At 45.0% G+C, this 19,745-nt stretch overlaps 1 protein-coding gene across 3 annotated transcripts; it reads right to left on the reverse strand.

Annotated features, from left to right (window-relative positions):
* Positions 1 to 355: 355 nt before the first annotated feature.
* On the reverse strand, positions 356 to 19,390 carry EIF4E3 (eukaryotic translation initiation factor 4E family member 3). Of its 3 annotated transcripts, XM_048957532.1 has the most exons (9): positions 19,300 to 19,390; positions 19,019 to 19,160; positions 9,597 to 9,838; positions 9,390 to 9,462; positions 7,425 to 7,519; positions 5,776 to 5,836; positions 2,824 to 2,890; positions 2,082 to 2,237; positions 356 to 1,753 (listed from the first exon to the last, which is right to left on the reverse strand). In XM_048957532.1, exons 2-9 carry the CDS (start codon positions 19,067 to 19,069, stop codon positions 1,707 to 1,709), a joined length of 792 nt encoding a protein of 263 aa, XP_048813489.1. In that variant the 5' UTR covers positions 19,070 to 19,160; positions 19,300 to 19,390; the 3' UTR covers positions 356 to 1,706. The 3 variants fall into 3 exon arrangements, with proteins under 3 accessions (XP_048813489.1, XP_048813490.1, XP_048813488.1); XM_048957533.1 differs by lacking the exons at positions 9,597 to 9,838; positions 19,019 to 19,160; positions 19,300 to 19,390 and adding an exon at positions 15,262 to 15,408; XM_048957531.1 differs by lacking the exons at positions 19,019 to 19,160; positions 19,300 to 19,390 and having other exon boundaries at positions 9,597 to 14,943.
* Positions 19,391 to 19,745: the final 355 nt, after the last annotated feature.

Here is a 19,745-nt window from a genome sequence, read left to right on the forward strand (position 1 = left end):
TTTCTTAAAGAAAGAGTAGGCAAGACAGCTAGAAAAATCCTTCCCTTCAGTGAGATGAGTAAGGTAATAACTAACCCATGACACTGCCAGGCGTCACCGAGGCCACGGAGCAGGAACACTTCATCCCAGAAATGCAATTTTTAGGGTGGAGACACATTGGAACAGGCTGCCCAAGGAGGCTGTGGATGCCCCATCCCTGGAGGCATTCAAGGTCAGGCTGGATGTGGCTCTGGGCAGCCTGGTCTGGTGGCTGGAGACCCTGCACACAGCAGGGGGTTGGAATTAGATAAGCTTTGTGGTCCTTTTCAACCCAGGCTTCTATGATGATTCAGAAAGCAACCGCAGAAGCAAGACATTGGATTTTCAAAGTTTTGTTTAATTAATAATGCTCGCTAACTGCACAGTTTGAATTCATAAATACAAAGTTGTAAAAAATAATAATAATAATAATAAAAAACAACCAACCTCTCCTATGTGTAATTCTTATTGCTACATTTGATTCTAATGGCTGCTTCTTCATACACCAAACATGTGGAGATCAGTGCCATTGGACCAGCTGCCAAACAAGAACTCTTACCCACAAAGCAATGCTGAGCAGAGTGCAAATCCTTCTCTATCTTATGGCTTCTTCTTGCACAAGGAGATAAATTAATCTTTGGTAGAACAGTAAAGCAAACCAGCACCTCAATTAATACAAACATTTACAGATTAAAGCAGTTAATATTCACATTCATGCCACAAAACAAAATCCATTTGTTTCCTGTAAATTAAAGAAAATAGGTGACCTGGGGAGCCATGACAGCTTGGAAGTACGAGTGACAGAATTTCTTCCTTTGCACCAAAGCAAACAGCACTTCTGATCTGAGCCTCTACAGGTGCAGGCCTAACATCTCCAGAAGCATGAGGGATGAATCAGGTTAGGCAAATGGGTTAGAAAGAATTTGTGACTTCTGTCATGAATGTACAGAGAAAGATCATAAGCTGAAAAGATTATAAGCACCATCCCTTCTGAAATAAATTGGAGGTGGGGGGTTCACAGGGTTTCTTACTGCAAAATCTCTAAATCCTAGCCTGAACCAGGGTTCTTTGGGAGTCACCACACTTTAAACATTCAACATCATCTCACCCGGGGTCAGACCATATAAATGCATCTCTTCAGCTGCCCATTCAGTGAACACTTTGCTATTTACTTTTGCAGGATGTGTGCTGTTGTCAGTGCAAGAGCCCGCTAGGATAATGCCATGCAACTCCTTCATCTCCCGGGACAAAGACAGGGAGTAGATCTTCATATGATAGGAATGTCTCAAAAGGAAAACTGAAACACATTTCACCCAGGCAGTATTCCTCCATCTCAAAAAAGCAGCACCCAACATTTGTGCATGTTTGCATTTAACTACAAACAGTTCAGAAAAATCCAAAGTGTTGTATCCTCATAGGAATCAAACGATCTGATTGAAAAAAATAGTGGCCAAATAACTTTTTAAAGAAAAAAAACCCAATGAATTAAAATCACAACTAAGCAAAAAGTCATGAATGGCACATTTAGCAGTCAGGGCAACTGTGTTTCCTCATTTTCAGTAGCAAGAGCCCAATGAGAAGCATAAAATTCAAGAGGACCATGACATGTTATGTTTCTGCAAGGCCTCCTGCTGTCCTTCTCACTCAGACACCTCACCACAGTGCAAGTGACAAATGTAAGGCTGCATTTAATGCCTCCCACGTCGGCCTTCAAAGGCATGGTGCTCTCTGTGTGCTGGGGGAGAGAGAAGGGGAAAGATGTACAAAAAACATCAGTTCTGCCAAGAAGTTGAAAAGATGAACAGAAGACAAAGATGCCCAAGCAGCCTAGGAAGATGCAGTGTGCTGAGCAATCTTTGGGAATGCACTACTTAAATACATGTTTAAATAGAGCCTAAAGAAAGAGATCCCTTCAATTCCCAAAGTTATAATTTCAGTGCAATGAGAGATGTTGCATTTCCAAACAGCTGATGAGGAACTAGTGAGGTTATTCCCATGGAAACACCCCACCAGCACCTTGTCTCTCTAACAAAGGTGGAGATCAGCCAGTAGAAAATACTCACGTTTGTAGAACACGGCTCTGAAAGAGGTGTGAGGCAGAAGTTTATGTATCTTTTCTAACACTTTTGCTTCACTTGCTAAGGAGGCATCCCCATTCCAGATTTGTACAACATCTTCACGGTCACGAACGCTGATGCTCACCCCTATGACTTCATCATCTGCAGAGCACAGGAAGCATCATTAAAAACTACTTTAAATGAGACATGTCTAATTCAATACTTATGTACTGTGAAAGTGCCCACAAGTTGAACAAACTGAAGCAATGAAGGAGCAGTCCCCAAAGAAGAGAATACCAATGCTCAAACCAGACAGAACAGTTAACAGAAGGAAACAAACACTGCATTTATAGAAACTGTTGTACTATGTAAATGTACCTCATAGTGGCTTTAATGAAGTGCCATAAAATCATTCACCTTTAATATCACTTCTATCCTTGCCTACACAGGAATCAAGAGCCCACCAGGGCTAACAGGGGCATCTATCCAACTTGGCTTCTTCCAACTCTGACAGTACTGTGGTACACAAACATAATTTGGGGTTCCAGAACTGTGGCACTGTAGAATTTAATACCAACCATTTAAATGCTGGCTAAGAGATGTTTACAACCCTGATAACCTGCCGTCCTCCCAGGAACACAGGCTGGTGAGCTGGGGACCAGAGGCAGCTCCATGCTGCAACACCAGAATGCCTCGTCCTCCTCCTCCTGGTAACCATATGGACACAGCAGCAGCAATCACAAGTTACCTGCAGCACAGCAGTCTGTGAACTGCTCTCCAACAGTTGCTAACAGGAGCTCTTTCCAAACTGCTGCCTAAGAAGAAGAAGTAGCAGTAGTTACTTTTGCCCTGCTATCTCAATTTAAAAGTTCCCTTTCTTAGCTCAGTTTTGAGTGAGTTCTCATTATGAGGTTGTCCAGACCAAAAAGAATGTTTGTAGCAAGTACACATTGTGTTACATAATTTCTTCAATACAGCTGGAACAAGAATTCAGACCTTGAAAATAAAAACTGATAAAAATATATTTTAGAAAAAAAAAAATGTTTAATATTTAAACTATAAATTTACCTTCACTATGTCCATGTCTCACTGCACATTGAAGTCTCCCAAGAATTTCCCATGAGAAAAGACCCTAAGGCTTTAATTGTGATGGTTTGTTTCTGTGGAAAGGAATCACTGTCTGTGCTAAGAGAAGTGCCAGAAAAACCCTACCAGTAAATGAAATAGATGTATATTTAAGCATCCCATCTGATTTGCCCTGCCTATGAAATAAGCCTGTCTTTCAACAGTACGAATGCTCACTAGGGATTTCAAATAAGGGGAGCAGCTATCTGCAGTTTTCTTTGGCTCTGTTAGATCAGTTACAGTCTTATCTCCTTTTGACATTTGTTATCACCCAAGTCAAAGCCCATACAAAACTTGGAATGCCTCTGGACCAACGCATACAGTAATACGCTCCAAGATGAGCATTCTGAGTGACAGAATATATATATGTATATAAAGAATATATCAACCTCTGTATTTGACTGCATCGCCACAGTGCATGCTGCCTTAAAAGAATGCCTTTTCTGCTGTTTGAGATAACTTGAGTTTTGGTGCTATTAAAAAGAAACAGCAACTTAAACACACCGAGGTTAAAGCAAAAAGCAAGCAGCTATGAAGACAACAAACCAATAAACTGCTTTAAGGAGTTTCCAAGCACTGCTATACCATCTTTGGGAACACACAGGGCTGCACATTTCTGTAACTCGTTATCATCTCATCCTATATAACATACAGCCAGGCTATGGGACAGCTGATGCTCTAGAGGTGGGACAGCATGTGAGGCGACGTCCTTGCCAGTGACCAGCCCAGACATGAATGTGGAATGACTATGCACTCTCGTTACCAGGCACAGTGCTCACTACTGAGTTGTCCTAATGGCCTCATGGGTAGGAAGCACCTCATCCAGTAGCAAGCAGTTGCAGGATCAGGCTTATGAGGATCTAAAAAGTATTAGTTTCTGTATTAAGAACCAGCATACAGAAGCATTGTACACATGCAACAACTTTTCAGTGTCAGTATTTTGTCAGTCATACCACTAGAAAGACTGATTTCCTCAAAAAAACTGCCTTTCCCTCCCACCCTCACCAAGTTTTGCTCAAGCATATCAGCTTTTCCAATGAGGGCTGTACAAGATAGTTCTGCTTGGCCAAAGAGATGCTGTGGGGGTTTGTGATGGTTGGAAGCACAGAGCCAAAAATGGAGAAATGGGCATGGGTTATTATTCATGCTATTTACAAAAGTAATAGAAATTGAGTAAAGTTCTCTTTCAATTAAACCTCTCAGGGGCAAGTGGGGGTATTTATCATTTGAGATATCAGAAAGCATCCCCATCTCAAGAAGTGGTGATCATTCAGCCTCTGAAACACGCGGCTTCTCTGAGCTCCCTAAATTCACCACCCGGCAATGCAGCTCCCAAAACCATTTATCACCTCTGACCATCTTCACACCTTGGATTACAATAAAGAAAATAACATTTCAGACTCTTTTGTGATCACTTGGGACTGGAGGGAAGAAAGCTGCAATTCACATACGAAAGAAAGCTCACAGGCAAAACCAATTAGCTTTTGGCTGAAGTTTCAAGTACCATCTTTCAGCATCTAATGCCTTCCTCAAGGCTGTCACATTTTTCTCACACTTCATGTTCACTGTTGGAAGGTCTGACCCAGCCCCCACTCGCACACAAATAACACGTGAACAGCTCAGACCTTCCCTTCATGACAGGTTGCAGGAAAGTCACTCAGCACGCATTTGATAGGGGCACAACACCCAGCACACAGCCACTTGTTTCAGCAGGGAGAGAACAACAACGTGTCTGAACAGATCTCATCTTCCGTGTTTCCAAATTTCAGAAAGAAAACTCAAACTGCAGTTTCACAAGAGGTGCACAGTGACAGACAACCAACTCTCGCACAGGGGACACCACTCTTCTTCTTTACTCCCATACACTTAACAAAAAACTCCCCTGGCTACACAATCATATTACAAAAAAGCACAAATACTTTATATGACGTCACAAACAGCCTGATCAGCAGCAGGGCCATCACAGGAGGGACTGGGAAAAGAGACTGAGCAAGATCCTTTCCTACCAGTGGGAGACACTGGATGAGACCCACCATCCCCTGAGAACATTAGTCCTCATTGGGCACAGCAAAGCACAGTGCTCCTCACCCCCATACAGGGTGGGCACAGGCAGTGCCAAGCACAACACTCCTATTGAGTCAGATAGTTTGGGAGCATTTGATGCTCAGTGAAACTCTGGCACTTGTGCTGAATGGTGTGTGGAGTCTTGAGAGCATTGTTGAGGTTCTGGCTATAATCAGAAAGAGATGTTTGTATATTTTGAGTGCCTGCAGGCAAACCAAGTCTTGTGGATACAGTTGGTTAGAAATATGGCGTTTGCCAAATGGAAATGCAACAGAATGCTGCAGCTTTCATTTGATTTGTAATACATCAACAAATGTGACTGAAAGTGCAAAATACTGAATCATCTGAAAAGAAACTTTCCCTCACTATCTTAAAGCAAAGCATTGTAGACTTAGATGGTGTTTGCTTGTTACTTTAGGTAATGTCAAACCTAGAAAGTTTTACAACAGCTACTTTGCATGGAACTAAAAGAAACCCCTTATTAAATATTTCTAAATAAAGTATTACATACCGTACTTTCTTTAGCGACCTTCATTTTCCATATACCTCCTTTGGCATTGCTTTCCTCTTCCCTAGTTATGGGAAACAGATCAGTAAAATAAGCACTGAAATGCACATCTAGATAAACCTATGTCTGGGGGTTAATTTGCCTGGAAAATTCCCTTTTGAAACGCAATTACCGACTCTGGGTAGCATGACTCAAGTTATGACTTCTGACATCAGATATAATTCTTTCATTGTTCGTATGAACTGCATCTCTCAACACCTAATCTCTCTCCTCAGGTTTGTGTGTTGGAAAATATATACGTTTTCCCTGGCTACAGACAGGCTTTGAAGTGGCTGAACACTGCATGGGAACAAGCCACAAAGCAATTTCATGTCTTACTATGGTAACCTTTTATTTTGGAAAAACTCAGGCATATTTTCACAGAAGCAGCTTATTACTCTCCAGTTTACCCAGTTTAATTTAAACAAACAAACAAACACAACAACAAAACCACAACAAACGAGCACACTTCATTTCAGCTTTGTGACAACCAGAAATTAATTTCCCTATTCTTACAAAAAAACGAAAAAAAAAAACCATCCTGAAGCTTGTTTGGGCTGCTGATGGCACCGACCTCCTGCAATCCCTTCCCAAAATGCAGCACCTGTACTTGCACTGCCTTAACACAGATGCAGTGCCATCAAGAAAGGACTCTGCATTTTACTTGTCTAATCAAACCAAAACTAAAACTAGAAGAAAACCAAAAGTGTTCTCACTCACCCTTCCAGAGTTCCCAAGTACTGCATACAAGGGCTTCTACACACACCATCATCTCTCTATAAATCAACTCAGCTATTCTGCTCAGTCACAATATTGTTAGAAAACTAACGCTGATCTTCACATGCATTTCCCTTTAGGAAAGCATTTCCTTTTAACACAGGGTAGGCCAGAAACCTCCCAGAGTAAACTCAACATCCAGTTATTGAGACTATGATCTGGTTAGGAAACCTTAATCCAATCACAATCTGGTGCAAATGATGTCCAAGAGATCAAGTCTCTTCAGTAAATGGCTCAGCTAATTAAGATGTGAAGGAACTGGATCAGGAAGAAGGCATGCTAAACTCAATTTCCAAAAGGAAAACATCAGTGATTCATACATTACTTCATTACTGTCCCACAGTCAAGTGGGAATTTGCTGCAGTGCATCACTTCATGATGCCTTAAATTATTTTTAACCTAAGCTCATATGCACATCTTTATGCACACTCTGCTTTTGTACAGGTGAAGAGCAGTTAAGGATGCAGTCATTTGCATCATGATTAAACCAGCATCAGTGCAAAGAGAAAAAAGCAACAGAGCATTTCAGACACAAGTAATGCTGTTTGTATTCCCAAACTGGATTTCAAAGCCACATTTTAATTTCTTAATTGTTAATTCACAATTTAATTTCTTTCTGACCTTTACGTTCCAAAGCAGACAATCAAATTCCAGCCTGCGTTTTTAAGTAAGATTCTCTTTTGAGCTCGACACGAGCCCAGAACACTCCTTGTGGCTCTCACACTGTGGCACTGGCTGGCAGCAGAAACACAGCCCTCCTCCTGCCCATGCCCCCCCTCTCTCCACGCTCGGTTTCTCCCTGCCCATTCCCAGAAGCACCACAGGGCAGCACTCACCACAGGGGCCGTCTTTCTCCACGCATCAGGTGGTAACTGCATCTCAGGGGCAAACTCGTCACGGGAGGGATGTTGTTGTAGACACTCCAGAAATCCTTCATCGAGCAAACACACAGAAATACTAATTGCATTAAGAGAATGGATTCAGTGCAAATTTACTTCTGGGGTCATTTTCTCTAAAACAATTGTGCACCCTACTGCCAAAGAGCCTTCTATACAACAAGAAGATGCTCCAAAGTCAACTGATTGCAGCTTACAGGGGAGGGTGGGGAAGATCCAATCCTGCTTAAGGTGGAGGTAGAAAGAAGGATACCAATGACATCCTAAAATCTACCAAACATCTATCAGTAACTCCGAATGACTGTGCCCCAGCGTGTGGCAAATATTTGTTATGTTTATTTAATTTGCTTCATATGCTTTAGAGCCAAAGTCTGTAGGAATAGAGAGAAAAAAATATCAAAATCAGAGTTATGCTGAGTTGTGTCAGAACAAACCAGCACTGGAAACTTTTTAAACATACTAGAAGTACATACTTAAATGTATTTTATGTAAAAACTCTCCACTTTGCATCAATTAGGACTCATCCAAAACTTCACTGGAATCAGCCTCAACTACAACAAATAAACAAAACCAAGCAATAATTCTGCTGAGCCAAGTGCCTAACTATAATCCAAATTCTCTGCCTAGATTCACAAGAAAAGGTTTCATGAGACCATGAATCTGAGATGCATGCATTAGTGCAGGAATGGGGGAGAATGAAAGGACCAGGACCCACCAGCTCACTTTCTAACTTTTCTGCTGAAAAAAAGTAGAAGCAGTGATGCACTTGGGTGGATAAAAGGCACTAACAGCAGCAGTGAGCAACAGGGAGGGAAGAGTAAAGAGATCCCAATTCCCTTTCTTCTTTATCCAGCAGTTGGGAGGAAGAAAGGCCTTTAAACACTTGTGTTGCACCAACACGCAGAGATGTAACACTGAGCATTAGTGCAACTATTTAAGTATTAGTTCATCTACTATTTAATCATTAGCACAACTTCAGAAACAAAGACTGCAACGCTATATGGTAAAATCCCACAGCCCTTGGCTCTTCTCTCTAAAAGCCATTGCCCTCACTAGCAAAGAAGGAAAAGTCACTCCAGTTTCCCTCCCACACTGCCCTGCTGCCTCCCTGCACTCCTGGTCCCAAACCCTGGGCCTGCAAACAGCCTCCATGCCCTGAGCCAGCCGTAGACATCCTCACCCAGCACCTCCTACACGCAGGCTGTCTCCCAGGGCTGCTGCTGGAGACAACATCACACACGGCGCAGGGCTGAGAGTCACTGACAAGGAAACCCAATGGAAACCATCCCTACTTCACTGCCATCAGCATGACTTCAGAGGCTTCACCAACTGAGCACCATGGTAAGACAAAGACTAATCCTCTGAATTTCACACTAACACTGGTATTAAAAGAGAAACCTGATTTACTTGCAAGAGATGCCCACTGATTGGCACCAACAGATGACACACACGCAGAATTCCTCATTGCTGTGAGTACTTGATGTGATGTAAGAGCACTTTAATGCAAGACAGCTTGATGGAAGTATCAGAAAAATTCATGCTCAAGCACAGAGAGAAAAATGAGCACGGGCCGTAATACTGTGCCTTTGTGCAATGATTTTCTGCATTCAAACTTTGAGAAAAGACAGAAAACACACTGGAAATCACCAAGTGTAACAGTGCAGCACGGGCACCAGTGGGAACTGGAAATGGCAGAGGGGGCATGTCTGCTCACACCAGGTCCCTCCATCCCCTCTTCTGGTTGGCAAAGCCAAGGGCAATTCAGACCAAAGGACACCACACACAGCCACGAGGTGCATCTCCCACCACGGGGAAGCAAAGCCAAGTGTGCCTCACCCAGATGGGCGTTCGGGTAACTTCACACCTTACGTTTCATGTTTGCAGCACGCAATTCCAGTACCTCACCTGCACTGTTTGTACTCTGTAAATCTTCTTCAGGTTTGAGGCGCATTCTGCTGCTGTGGTACCAGGAAGGGACCTTGAGGGAAGAAAAAAAGAAAAACAAAGCTGTCCAATTCGAGCATCTCGTCTCCCAGCAAACTTCTGAGTAATTGCAATTAGCGCAAACCCGACCCGCTTCCCACGTGCCCGGCCGTCCTCCCCGCTCCGAACCTCAGGCAGCGCCGCCAGTGTTCGCTGCGGTCGCGGCGCTGCCCCCTCCCGCCGCCAGGTGGCGGTGTGTGGCAGCGCGTCCCGGCCAGCACCGCCGCTGAGGGGTCGGCACGGGGCGGGGGAAGGAGCCAGAGCGACTCGTCCTGCAAGGGGCAGCGCGCTGAGAAGCACCGGGTGCGAGGCTGAGTGATGGGAGTGGCAAAAACACAGCCTGACGTTGTGAATTCCTGCTGTGAGCTTAACTGGAAAAAAAAATAAAAAGAGGAAAAGGGGGAGGGAAAAGAAAAGAGGAAAAGGAAAGAGAGAGAGGGAAGAGAAAGGGAAGGGAGGAGAGGGAAAAGGGAGAGAAATCTGTGTGGCTCATGAACTACAGAAGCACATATCATTGTCCATAAGTGGGCAAAATCCAAGCTAACTTTGCTCCTTTATGTCTCACACCGCTGACCAAGAAATGACCCATGTCTTACTACCAGCCTGCAGACCTCAGAGCTCCACTGCCTGGGGGTGGCTGTGCAGTACAACGGCCCAGTGAAGCTGTGTGTCCCACTGAGGTGCCCAAGCCCACACTGGATGGGATACAGGCAAGGGGTTGGAACTAGATGATCTTTAAGGCCCCTTCCAACCCAACCATTCTGCAGCATCTTTTCTCTCCATGAGCTCACACTGATGCTGCTCTCAGGTGCTGCTGTGGTAAGGGCTGCTCTCTTAAAAACAGATTATCTGCTCCGTAACGACAGCTTTCAAAGGTTATCCGTGTAATTGCAGTAGCCGTGTAGCTATTTAATGCCACTTTCAAGCTCAGCTACAAATGAGAAACAGAATATTCCACTCCCAGGCCAGAAGGTGGTTCATTGTGATGCTGAAGAACTATCAGCTGAAAAAAAAAAAAAAACCCACCTGACATCAAGTTATTGGTTTTGGAAGTTAAGGTCATGGACTGTTCATTTATTTCTATTCCTAAGCGAGGAACAGTCAGGTGGTCAGGCCTTTGCTGAAGGGCTCCATACACAAGATAGGAAGCTTCATCTAAGGGTCAGTATTTGCAGGTTATTACGGAGTTTTTCCACTTTGGATAATTTTACTGCTATCAACAACAGAATTCAGCTGGTACATCCATACTGAACTTCCAATTACTGCCACTGTGGACAATTAGTTTTGAATTGAACTCAACAAGCACTGCAAATAGCTATGAGCAGGAAGGAACGGCCCAGCCAGCCGTGCCAGGAGCAGCAGCTGGACACAGAAAGCTCAGCTGGAGATGGGCATTAATGGGTTGGTGGCCCACTGGAGTTGCCATCTGGATTCCCCACGGAAAGCCTGCCCAGGGAATATCCAGCAGCTCTCCTACCTGCCCACTCTGTGCCCTATGGCTCCCAACACTCTCCTGCACCTTCTGAATATTTGGGGCTGACATTTCAAAGCTACTTCAGGGTTGCTCAAGCAGCTCAGACCCACCGTCCCACATCTCATAGGGCTGTTTGGTCAAAGCGGAGCATGGAAACAGGAATAACCACCCAAACTGAGCCCTGCTGCCAGCTTCAAGAATAAAGAACAAGAGACCCAAAGATAAATTCCATTGTTTTACCCATGAATAAACCTCCAGGTGGTTGTGCTGATGTTAATGCTTACTGCTGAACTGTGGCTCTTCTGTTTCCCTGCACAGAACCAAGGATAGGAGTTGTTTTCAGACGTGCTCACACTGCCCTTTGTTTCCCAGTGGGAATCAATCCCTGCCTCTCGCCAGAGCCTTAAAAGCCACTGAGCACTTCTGGAGACACCACTGTCAGTATTTCAGCCCCAATGGCTTTGCTACAAATAAGCAAAATATTTACTTACAAAGCATAAGCTCAAAAACATGCTGTGGCAACTAAATAAATCCAGCAATCCATTCTGCATGCAGACAAAGACTGATTTCAAGCCATCAAAGCCTGTCAAAATGCATTTACTGGGTTGAACATTTTTATAATATTAACCATCATTTTTCATTGTAAGCCACCTACTCATGAGCTTTAATAGATGAAATAGATGATTCTAGATAAATAGGATTTTGCTATAGGGAAAAAGGGAAATTATTCAGCTTAGTTTCAAATATTTGATGTGCTCAGTTATAACAATTCCCAATTATTATGGAAACGGCTCGGTTATCAGAATTTATCTACTAAATGACATTTGTATGGATCTCATCAGTACAACCTGGGGAGAGAAAAAGCAGTATATAAGGATACATTTAACCGCAAATGTTTACTCTTTCCTCCAGTTTATAAACATTACTTTACATTTGATAACACTTCTTAGCATATTTTTCACCTGAAAGTTACACAAAAGTTACAACAGAAACAAAAGCACTGCTGGAGCAAAGCGAGAAGAAAAGCAGTTGGGTCAGAGCCCTGCAGTGCAAGCTGCACCGCTGTGCACACACACACTGCCACTGGCAGGAGTGCATCTTGGACAGTTTATCTAGAATTGAGGCTTCTACAGTGGGCTCTTGTGTGAGCTCTGTTCCATTTCTGGTGGCACTGATTTGTAAAGAAGGGTGCTGGTATTCTGCTACCGGCTGGAAGCGGCATGCCAGCAAAGCTGGCAGCTCAGATGCACTCTGATCTTCCAAAGGTGCCTTTTTGTAAGGATGTACATCCTCTCCATCCCTGCGAGCACACACGTGTTGGACAAGAGCTGCTGCTGCCAAAACCTGCAGCTTTCCATGGGAAAAAGCAGGCAGGTAGCAGCTCTGGTACCTTCTTATTTCAGCAGGGAAGGACTTACCTAGCATAGCTGTAAACATTTAAGGGCACACTGAACCAAGCAGGCTATCTGCATCACAGCCAAACATACACATCGAAAAAACAAAATCAGTTTCACCATCTATATATTTACACAGATGTACAACCCCAGCTCCCATTAAGGGATGGTTTCAGGTTGCCAGCCTGTCCTGTTATCCATGACATCGGAGCCTTTTGCCATTTCACTTCAATTCCCACTTGTGCAATCTTCACATTGAATACACTGTCCAATACGAATATAATGACCAGATTTCTAATCCTCGCTTTTACATTATTACATTTTGTGAGGCATAATCACACTGTTCAGTGTGTGTGCATATATATCAAGCAACCCACAGTACTGCAAAAATCAGGAAAACAACCTTTCATTTAAAAGGCAGAGCCCCACACCAATCCCTCGCTGTGACAAGCCACCAGCAGGAATCTGCTTCCTAGTGTGACACCAAAGGCATCTGCAAACCCTGCTGACACTGCCCAGGCCTCCAACGTCACAAGAGCACTGCATGCAAAGCGCTATGGAGACATCATGCCAGTATGAGCTCGGGAACCTGCAGATCTTGACCTTGAAGCACTTCAACAATTTAAGATGGAAATCTCATTTCTTCCCACAGAAGGAAAAAAAAAAGCCAGCTTCTCTGTCTCATGTCTGCCTATGAGTATTTCCACACAGCCCCTTCTCCAAAAGAGTGGTCAGTTCCCAGGGAGGTGGTGCAGTTGCCATCCGTGCAGGTGTTTAAGGCAAGGACAGATGTGGTGCAAAGGGACGCAGTTAGCAGACAATATTGGTGATGGATGGATGGTTGGACTGGATGCTCTTAGAGGTCTTTTCCAACCTTAATGAATCTATGATTCTATGACAAAGAGCATTACCAGATTTAGTATTTTAGACACACACCAAGGAAGGCTCTGCGCTTACAGGAAATGCAAATCTCCCACGATGTGTGTGAGATAACAGCAACAAACCTGGGCACGGGATCACAGCCCCCACACGCTACACTTGTGCCATGGCACTTAGAGAAGCAGTGCTGATGTGGATCAGATAAAGAAAGCCATTCACTACTGAGGCAGGAGCTGCACCAGGGAAGCTGTAATAAAAGTGAGGCCGCTGAGCCCAGGTGAATCGCTCGTATCACTAGCTGCTATAGGAAGTGCTGCTTCTTGGGTATATATTTTAAGTGTGACTTAATAAAAAGACACACATTGGTGGTGTTGAAACACATGCCATGGATCTCCCACACTAGAGTATAACAGAACGATACACATCTCTACATACCCCTCCCAACTTGTATTTACCCTCCAGTGTCACTTCATCCTGCATGTCAGCCCAAATACCAGGATTAACACACAGCTGCAGTCAAAATCAATACCATCTCCTAGCTAACAGCACTGCTCCATACCAGGTGTTACTGAGGCACAGCAACAACACCCAGCTGTACTCTGTGGTGTGTTCATCCTGTATGAGCCCAAGCAACACCTCATCAGCAGGTGCACCAACAACATTACAGAGCCCATAGCGACACAGCAACTTCCTCACACTGCAGTTCTTGGCCATGCAATAAAAGATATCTCATGTGTGCTTTTAAATGCCTTAGGTATTTATTTTAATGCATGGAACACCTCTTCTGTTTTGTTCTCATCCCTGTTCCCCGCCATCATTCTCTTACTCTTGGTGGCAAACACAACTCAGTGTTGTGTGTATGTATGACTGAAGACATGCAGAGCGCTGGTACCACTTTCTTAATATATTATATGATTTAATAAGATAAAGAAGAACAACACTGCCTAATTAAATGTACTTAGAAGGGATCAGAATGAAGGATAAAGTAAGATCATGAATTCTAAGACTCTAAAATATAGCAGAATCAAGACATAAGGAAAAAAAAGTAAATCACGATACACCTCAGTAACTTGAAGTGGCCTTTAACTTCCAGCAGTGGTTGTACAGCTGGGCTGCTCCTCCCTACCTGGCTCGTGGACACAGCACACCTGCACAGCAGCTTCAGCAGCACACAGCAGTGTTTAAGAGTAACCAAACTGAAAGCACAGCTTAGACCCTGACCCTACCTGCAACCAAATCAGGAGGTCAGAAATAACTGCTGGGGTTACTTGTAAGACTTGATTTGCAGGACCTGAGATCACCTGCACGCTTCCAGCGGTTCCACGCCACCCACAGAGATGTTTGAGTTGAAAGGGACCTTTAAAGGTCATCCAGTCCAACTGCCCTGCAATGAACCTGCTCCATTTCTTTGTCACCGTGTTTAAGAGATACAACCTGGAGGAGCAGAGCCTTGCGGAGTGAGGAAAGGCCTTCAGAGCAGAAGAGTGCTCTTGAGCAAGGGGAGAGAAGAAACACCAGAAACAGAAAACGGAGGAACACAGAAGATTAATAACAAGACGACAGACGCACAGCAAAGCAAGGTAAATAAATAGGGCAGGATTCAAGCTTTCTGTTTCGGTTTCCAGTGCTTATATGCAGCACGGGGAAGCTCCCTGTGACCGCTGGAGATGGGAGATAAAAGTTCAGGCACACGAAGTGCGGTACGCACGGAGGCACAGCGCTGTGATAACGCGTTTTCGCTCACCCTCATAACTGCTCTCTTCCCACCCGTAGGATCCCGGGCCCGGCACGAAGGGTTACGGCCCTACGGCCGCTGCCCCGAGCGGCGTCACGGCTAAAACTGCGGCGTGGAGATCGTCCGCACCGACGTGCGGCTGTCGAAGGACAACAGAAGCGGCTCGTCGAGTGGCTGCGTGAAATACAGCCCCGCAACGCGGCCCGTTACACCAGAAGTTTTCCTATACTCAGCACACGACCCGACTCCCGCTGTCCCACCGCCGAGCCAGAAGGAGCAGCGATTTCCCCCCAGCCGCCCCGCCCCGCTCACTTATCGAGCCAGAAGGTCCACGCCGAGTGCAGCGGCAGCCCCGGAGCTTCGGCCCCCTCCTCATCGCCTCCCGGTGGTCGCGGCGCCTCCGGGCCCGGGGCGCTCAGCTCCATGTCCCGCCCGCCGGCCCGCAGCACCGCCCCCGGGGGATGGGGCGGGACGGGGGAGGGCGCGGGGTGGGGACCGGGGATGGCCGAGTCCAACCCCCGGCTGCTCCGCACGGCATCGCCCGAACCCAATCGTATGGCTGTCGGGACGCTTCGTGAGCCCGCGGCCCCCGCCCTCCCCTGGCACAGCTTTCCAGACCTGAAGGGGTTAATTCGTTTCTTCTCATCTTCTCTACCACCTGTTTAATTTGCACGCTTGTTTAAAGGGAGGTATTTCTCATCATCCAGCATGTGCTTAAAAGGCTCACATTATTTTTGTAATACTGTTTTCTTAAATTAAGATTCTCCCCAGTGGGACTGTAGTAAAGTTAAACACCCACATAAGCGATAGCAGGATCAAAGACCATGAATCACATAGGATTCTTTGCAAGAACCGTTAGTAGGATGAATAATTTTATACGTGCTCCTTCCTAAAAGAAGAATCAATGGAGCTGCGCTCCTGCAAAGAAATGAAATGTGGCAGTCAGGGCAGAGATTGCCCGTGAAAAGCAATCTGCACAGTGACAGTGAAGAAACAACAAAAAAAAAAGTTAATGATTATGTTGTGCAGATGGAAAATGTTAACTGCTCAGCTAAATTAAATAAGGTCTGGAAAACCAGTTGCACCATCTCCTGCAATTTAATTTACTGCTCTTTAAATAGAAGGCAAGATAATGACTGGGTGAGCTCGAAGTCTGAAATTCATTGGTGCGCCCACCCTGAGCAAGCTCTCTGTTCCAACGGTGAGCCATCCAAGATGTTAAACCTGAGCAAAGCACTGCAATAGATGACTGTATCTGGGCACAGCAGCCTGGGTTTGATCAGCAGAGATGGAGAAGTAAGTAGGAGAGAACCGATTTGCTGTGACCTAAAGGGGCGCCACTCTCTCTGGGCCACCAACAGCCCTCACACATGTGATGTTTTTATTGCCCCTCTGCTGAAGCTGCCAATGAAGTGTTCATTTTCTACTGTGCTGCACAGCCCCTCTGGAACTAAGGCCAGAGCCAGCAGCACACATTACAAGTACTAAATCCCTTTGAAGCCACCTCTGATGGGACAAACACGCTTCAGTGAAAGCCTCCAGATCCCATCACCAGAGAGCTGCTCATCCTCCAGAATATTACAGCTGAGGCTGAAAACAAATGATTTTGTTGCAAACAACCTGAGCTGTAAGGAACAATATCAAAGCACAACCCCCACACTTCCAACACAGAGCAAATAGCAGGCAGCACAGCCTGTGTCATCATGCCAAATGAGACATGTAAACCTCCATTTACTTCTTGTTTACAGCAGTAAATAGCAGGCTTCGCAGGGGCAGAAGTTTTGTCATGGGAATCTCAGATAACAGTAAATTAATCTGGTTTGGGAGGAAGAGCAATCACAGGATGCATTGAATTAGCACATACATCCTACACCTACAGAGATTTCTAAGAAGTCGTGACACAGAGGCAAGAACACATCTCCTGAGGGGGATCTCACAAGGAGAAACGAAGGTGAGAGCAACGTCCTGATCCTGCTCAGCCTCCTTGCACTGAACAAAACCAATTCAGAGATTAGGAGTCCCAGGAAATTGCTAGCACTTTGAGAGAGAGATTTATAGGCTTTAATTAACAATGCGTTTCATTGATATTTACCGCATACCCAGAATGTTCACTTTTAAAGAAACCCTGCTGATGCCATCTCCTGTGCCTCCATACCTTCCCCAGCAGATTTGCCACACACAAACTGTGTCAGCATGCAACTCCGTGCTCCAAAGCTGTGCAAAGATGGGGTGACCACAGCTCACCTCTGCAAAAGGTCGAAAAAGAAAAAGAAAAGTTCTTACACAGCAGAACTGGGTGGCTAAGAGGAGGAGGCAGCAGGTAGGTCAGCTCAGCTGATTGCAGACTGGTAACAGCTGAATTTTCCCAGTCAAGCACTGCCAAGGTGGTTTGGGAAGAAAGAAAACAAACAAGTGAGGTAGAGTGAGAGATACAGTTCAGGTCCATTCTGCACGCTCTTAGCACTGCTTTCCTGCACCTAGTTTAAGTACTTGTTTGCTATAAGTGCCCAAGCAGTTTGGCATGGAGCTGACTAGCACTGAAGCAGGCGCATTGCAGCTGGAAAAAAACACTGTAACTCCTTCCATGGTTTTGACATTTAAAGCCTTGCCCTTATCATCCCTAAGCCTGGCAGCAACACTTGCTCAAGGCATTATCTGCCTGCTTGGGTGGCTTTTCTCACAGCTCCTGCTTCCAGCTAGAGCAGAGGACTCCTGCAATGCAAGCAGCAGAGGCTGGAAGGGGCAGACAGCCTCTTAAAGCATTCAGGACCATCCTTCCACTTGGCAGTTGTATAACATCACTGTGGCAACTACAGTGCTTGCATACATGAGAAATATTAGGAAAGCATTAAGCTTATTTTAGCTATGTTTTAACACTGTTTAGCACCTGCAAGCGAGGAAGAGAACAAGCACCATCTGAGCAGTCATGTTGCACTGCCATGTTGGAAGCATTCCAAGCTATTTCCAAGGCAGTAGGTATGACACCTTCGAGAACATCAAGCTGATAACCAGCTTTTGCTTATTTGGTTCTCCTGATAAAAAAGGAACTTAGTGAGATGTTGAGAAAGACCTCTGTCTAGCTGCTGATCCTCTTTTTCAAAGAGCCTGCTGCAGCATAAACCTCCCTGGCCTTGATTGCTGGCTGGAGCACAAGCCCTGGCTGCTGTGCCCAGCTGCTGCTGGTGCCCTGCTGGCATACAGAGCCAACAGCCATGAAATGTGATTCCTGTACCAAAGGCTGCTGTCATGATTACCACTGGCTCTTGAAACACTGCCTGTGCCTTCAGAAGCATATTAAGTAATGCAGGAGCTGCTTCTGATTGCTTCTCAGGAAGATAAACTGATCAAGTGGAAGCCAAAGCAGAGGTGAGGATGAAGGGATTTGATTTGATATTTGCTTCCAAAGGCTTAAATAAACATTTTTTTTAAAACCTAAAGCATGATATTAAAGAGTTGAATCCAAATGCTTTTGGCAAAAGCTCCCCCATCTAGGAATGATTTCATATCAGCCAAGCTGTTAAGCAGAGGTTGTCATGGAAACAAGTTATATTCAAATGATATGGCCAGAGATATACTGTATTTAGTGAGTTCTTCATTTGCTGCATATTGGGAACATGTCAGAACTAAACGATATTGCATAACTTTGTTTTGTTCAAAACTAACTGGCTTGCACCCCCTGTTTTTCTGGCAGGCATGAGCCAGCGCCTGGGGCAGCGAGCAGCACTGAGCAGTGCTCTGCAGGACAGGCTTTTCCCCTCTGCCTCCTGGAAACTGCCTTCCACAGAGGCAAGGGGCACAGACCTACCAAACACGTGCACATGTGGACATCCCACAGGTGTCCATCACCTCCTTACAAACACAGCCTACTATTCACTTTCTGTCTGTGAATGACAGTGGAGCAAATCTCAGACAGGACTCTGGATACTGAGTTCCTACATCCACTTTTTTTTTTCGCTATTAAGAAGTGCAGCTTTTACTCAGCAGTGTGCAAAGGAAAGTACTTGGGGTGATCTCCTGAGAGGTGGAGAAGCTGACCATCAGGAAGAAGTTAAAGAGAAGTAAAGCTTACCCTTAAAGTCCTCACAGAACTGTAAAACTGCACAGAGAGATGACAGCACATCACAACTTCTTGTTCCAGGGTCCCGTGAAATCCTATGAGGGTTTGCTCACTCTGAGGCAGATGGTACTAAACTTTTCTCAGCATTCTCTTCCTTACAGTTTATAAAGCAAAACCAACACTAAATAGCAACTCAGGTTTATGACAAAGCAAATAAAACCCCGTTTTGTTTTGGGTTTTTTTGCCATAAGTGAATATGCTCATGAAGAAAACAGTATAAACTCCCTGCTCACCTTTGCTCAGTGCACCAGTGTGAAGGACATCAGCCTTTCCAGGTGCTTTGTGTTGCAGAATCACTGCTGTTTGGTCACAGCTGCTCATGAAGTTTCAGCCCAACCCAAAGCCCTTATCTTTATTTTTGACCCAGCTGCTTTTGGGGAACTGAACTGGCATGATATCCAACCCACACAGCAGGCTTTAGGAGACCTGAATTTCTGACACAGCTTTCAGAAGACTGATAACAGGCTTCTGATTTCATCCCTTCCTGTTCCCCATGCAGGGAGGCATTACACCTATCCTAGGACCTAAAGAAACAATGCCTAGTGGAAATGAGATCATGAGCAGAAATGCAAGAAACCTGTGGACCACAAATCTGAGCTGAATTATACACTGGGCACAACTTCCAAACAGCTTTCCTTTGCTTATTTCCTAGCAAAATATCTGCACAATGTTTCACTTA

The sequence above is a fragment of the Lagopus muta genome, chromosome 11 (genome assembly GCF_023343835.1).
Source record: "Lagopus muta isolate bLagMut1 chromosome 11, bLagMut1 primary, whole genome shotgun sequence".
Taxonomy (NCBI): domain Eukaryota; kingdom Metazoa; phylum Chordata; class Aves; order Galliformes; family Phasianidae; genus Lagopus; species Lagopus muta.

Excerpts from the sequence above, each read along its gene's own strand:
- EIF4E3 (XM_048957531.1), bottom strand. The coding sequence starts at position 9,982 with ATGATATGTGCTTCTGTAGTTCATGAGCCACACAGATTTCTCTCCCTT. Across the intron at positions 9,463-9,596 it reads CACTGGCGGCGCTGCCTGAG|GTCCCTTCCTGGTACCACAG; the intron begins GTTCGGAGCGGG and ends TCTTCCCTCAAG. Across the intron at positions 1,754-2,081 it reads CAGAGCCGTGTTCTACAAAC|CACACAGAGAGCACCATGCC; the intron begins GTGAGTATTTTC and ends TCTCTCCCCCAG.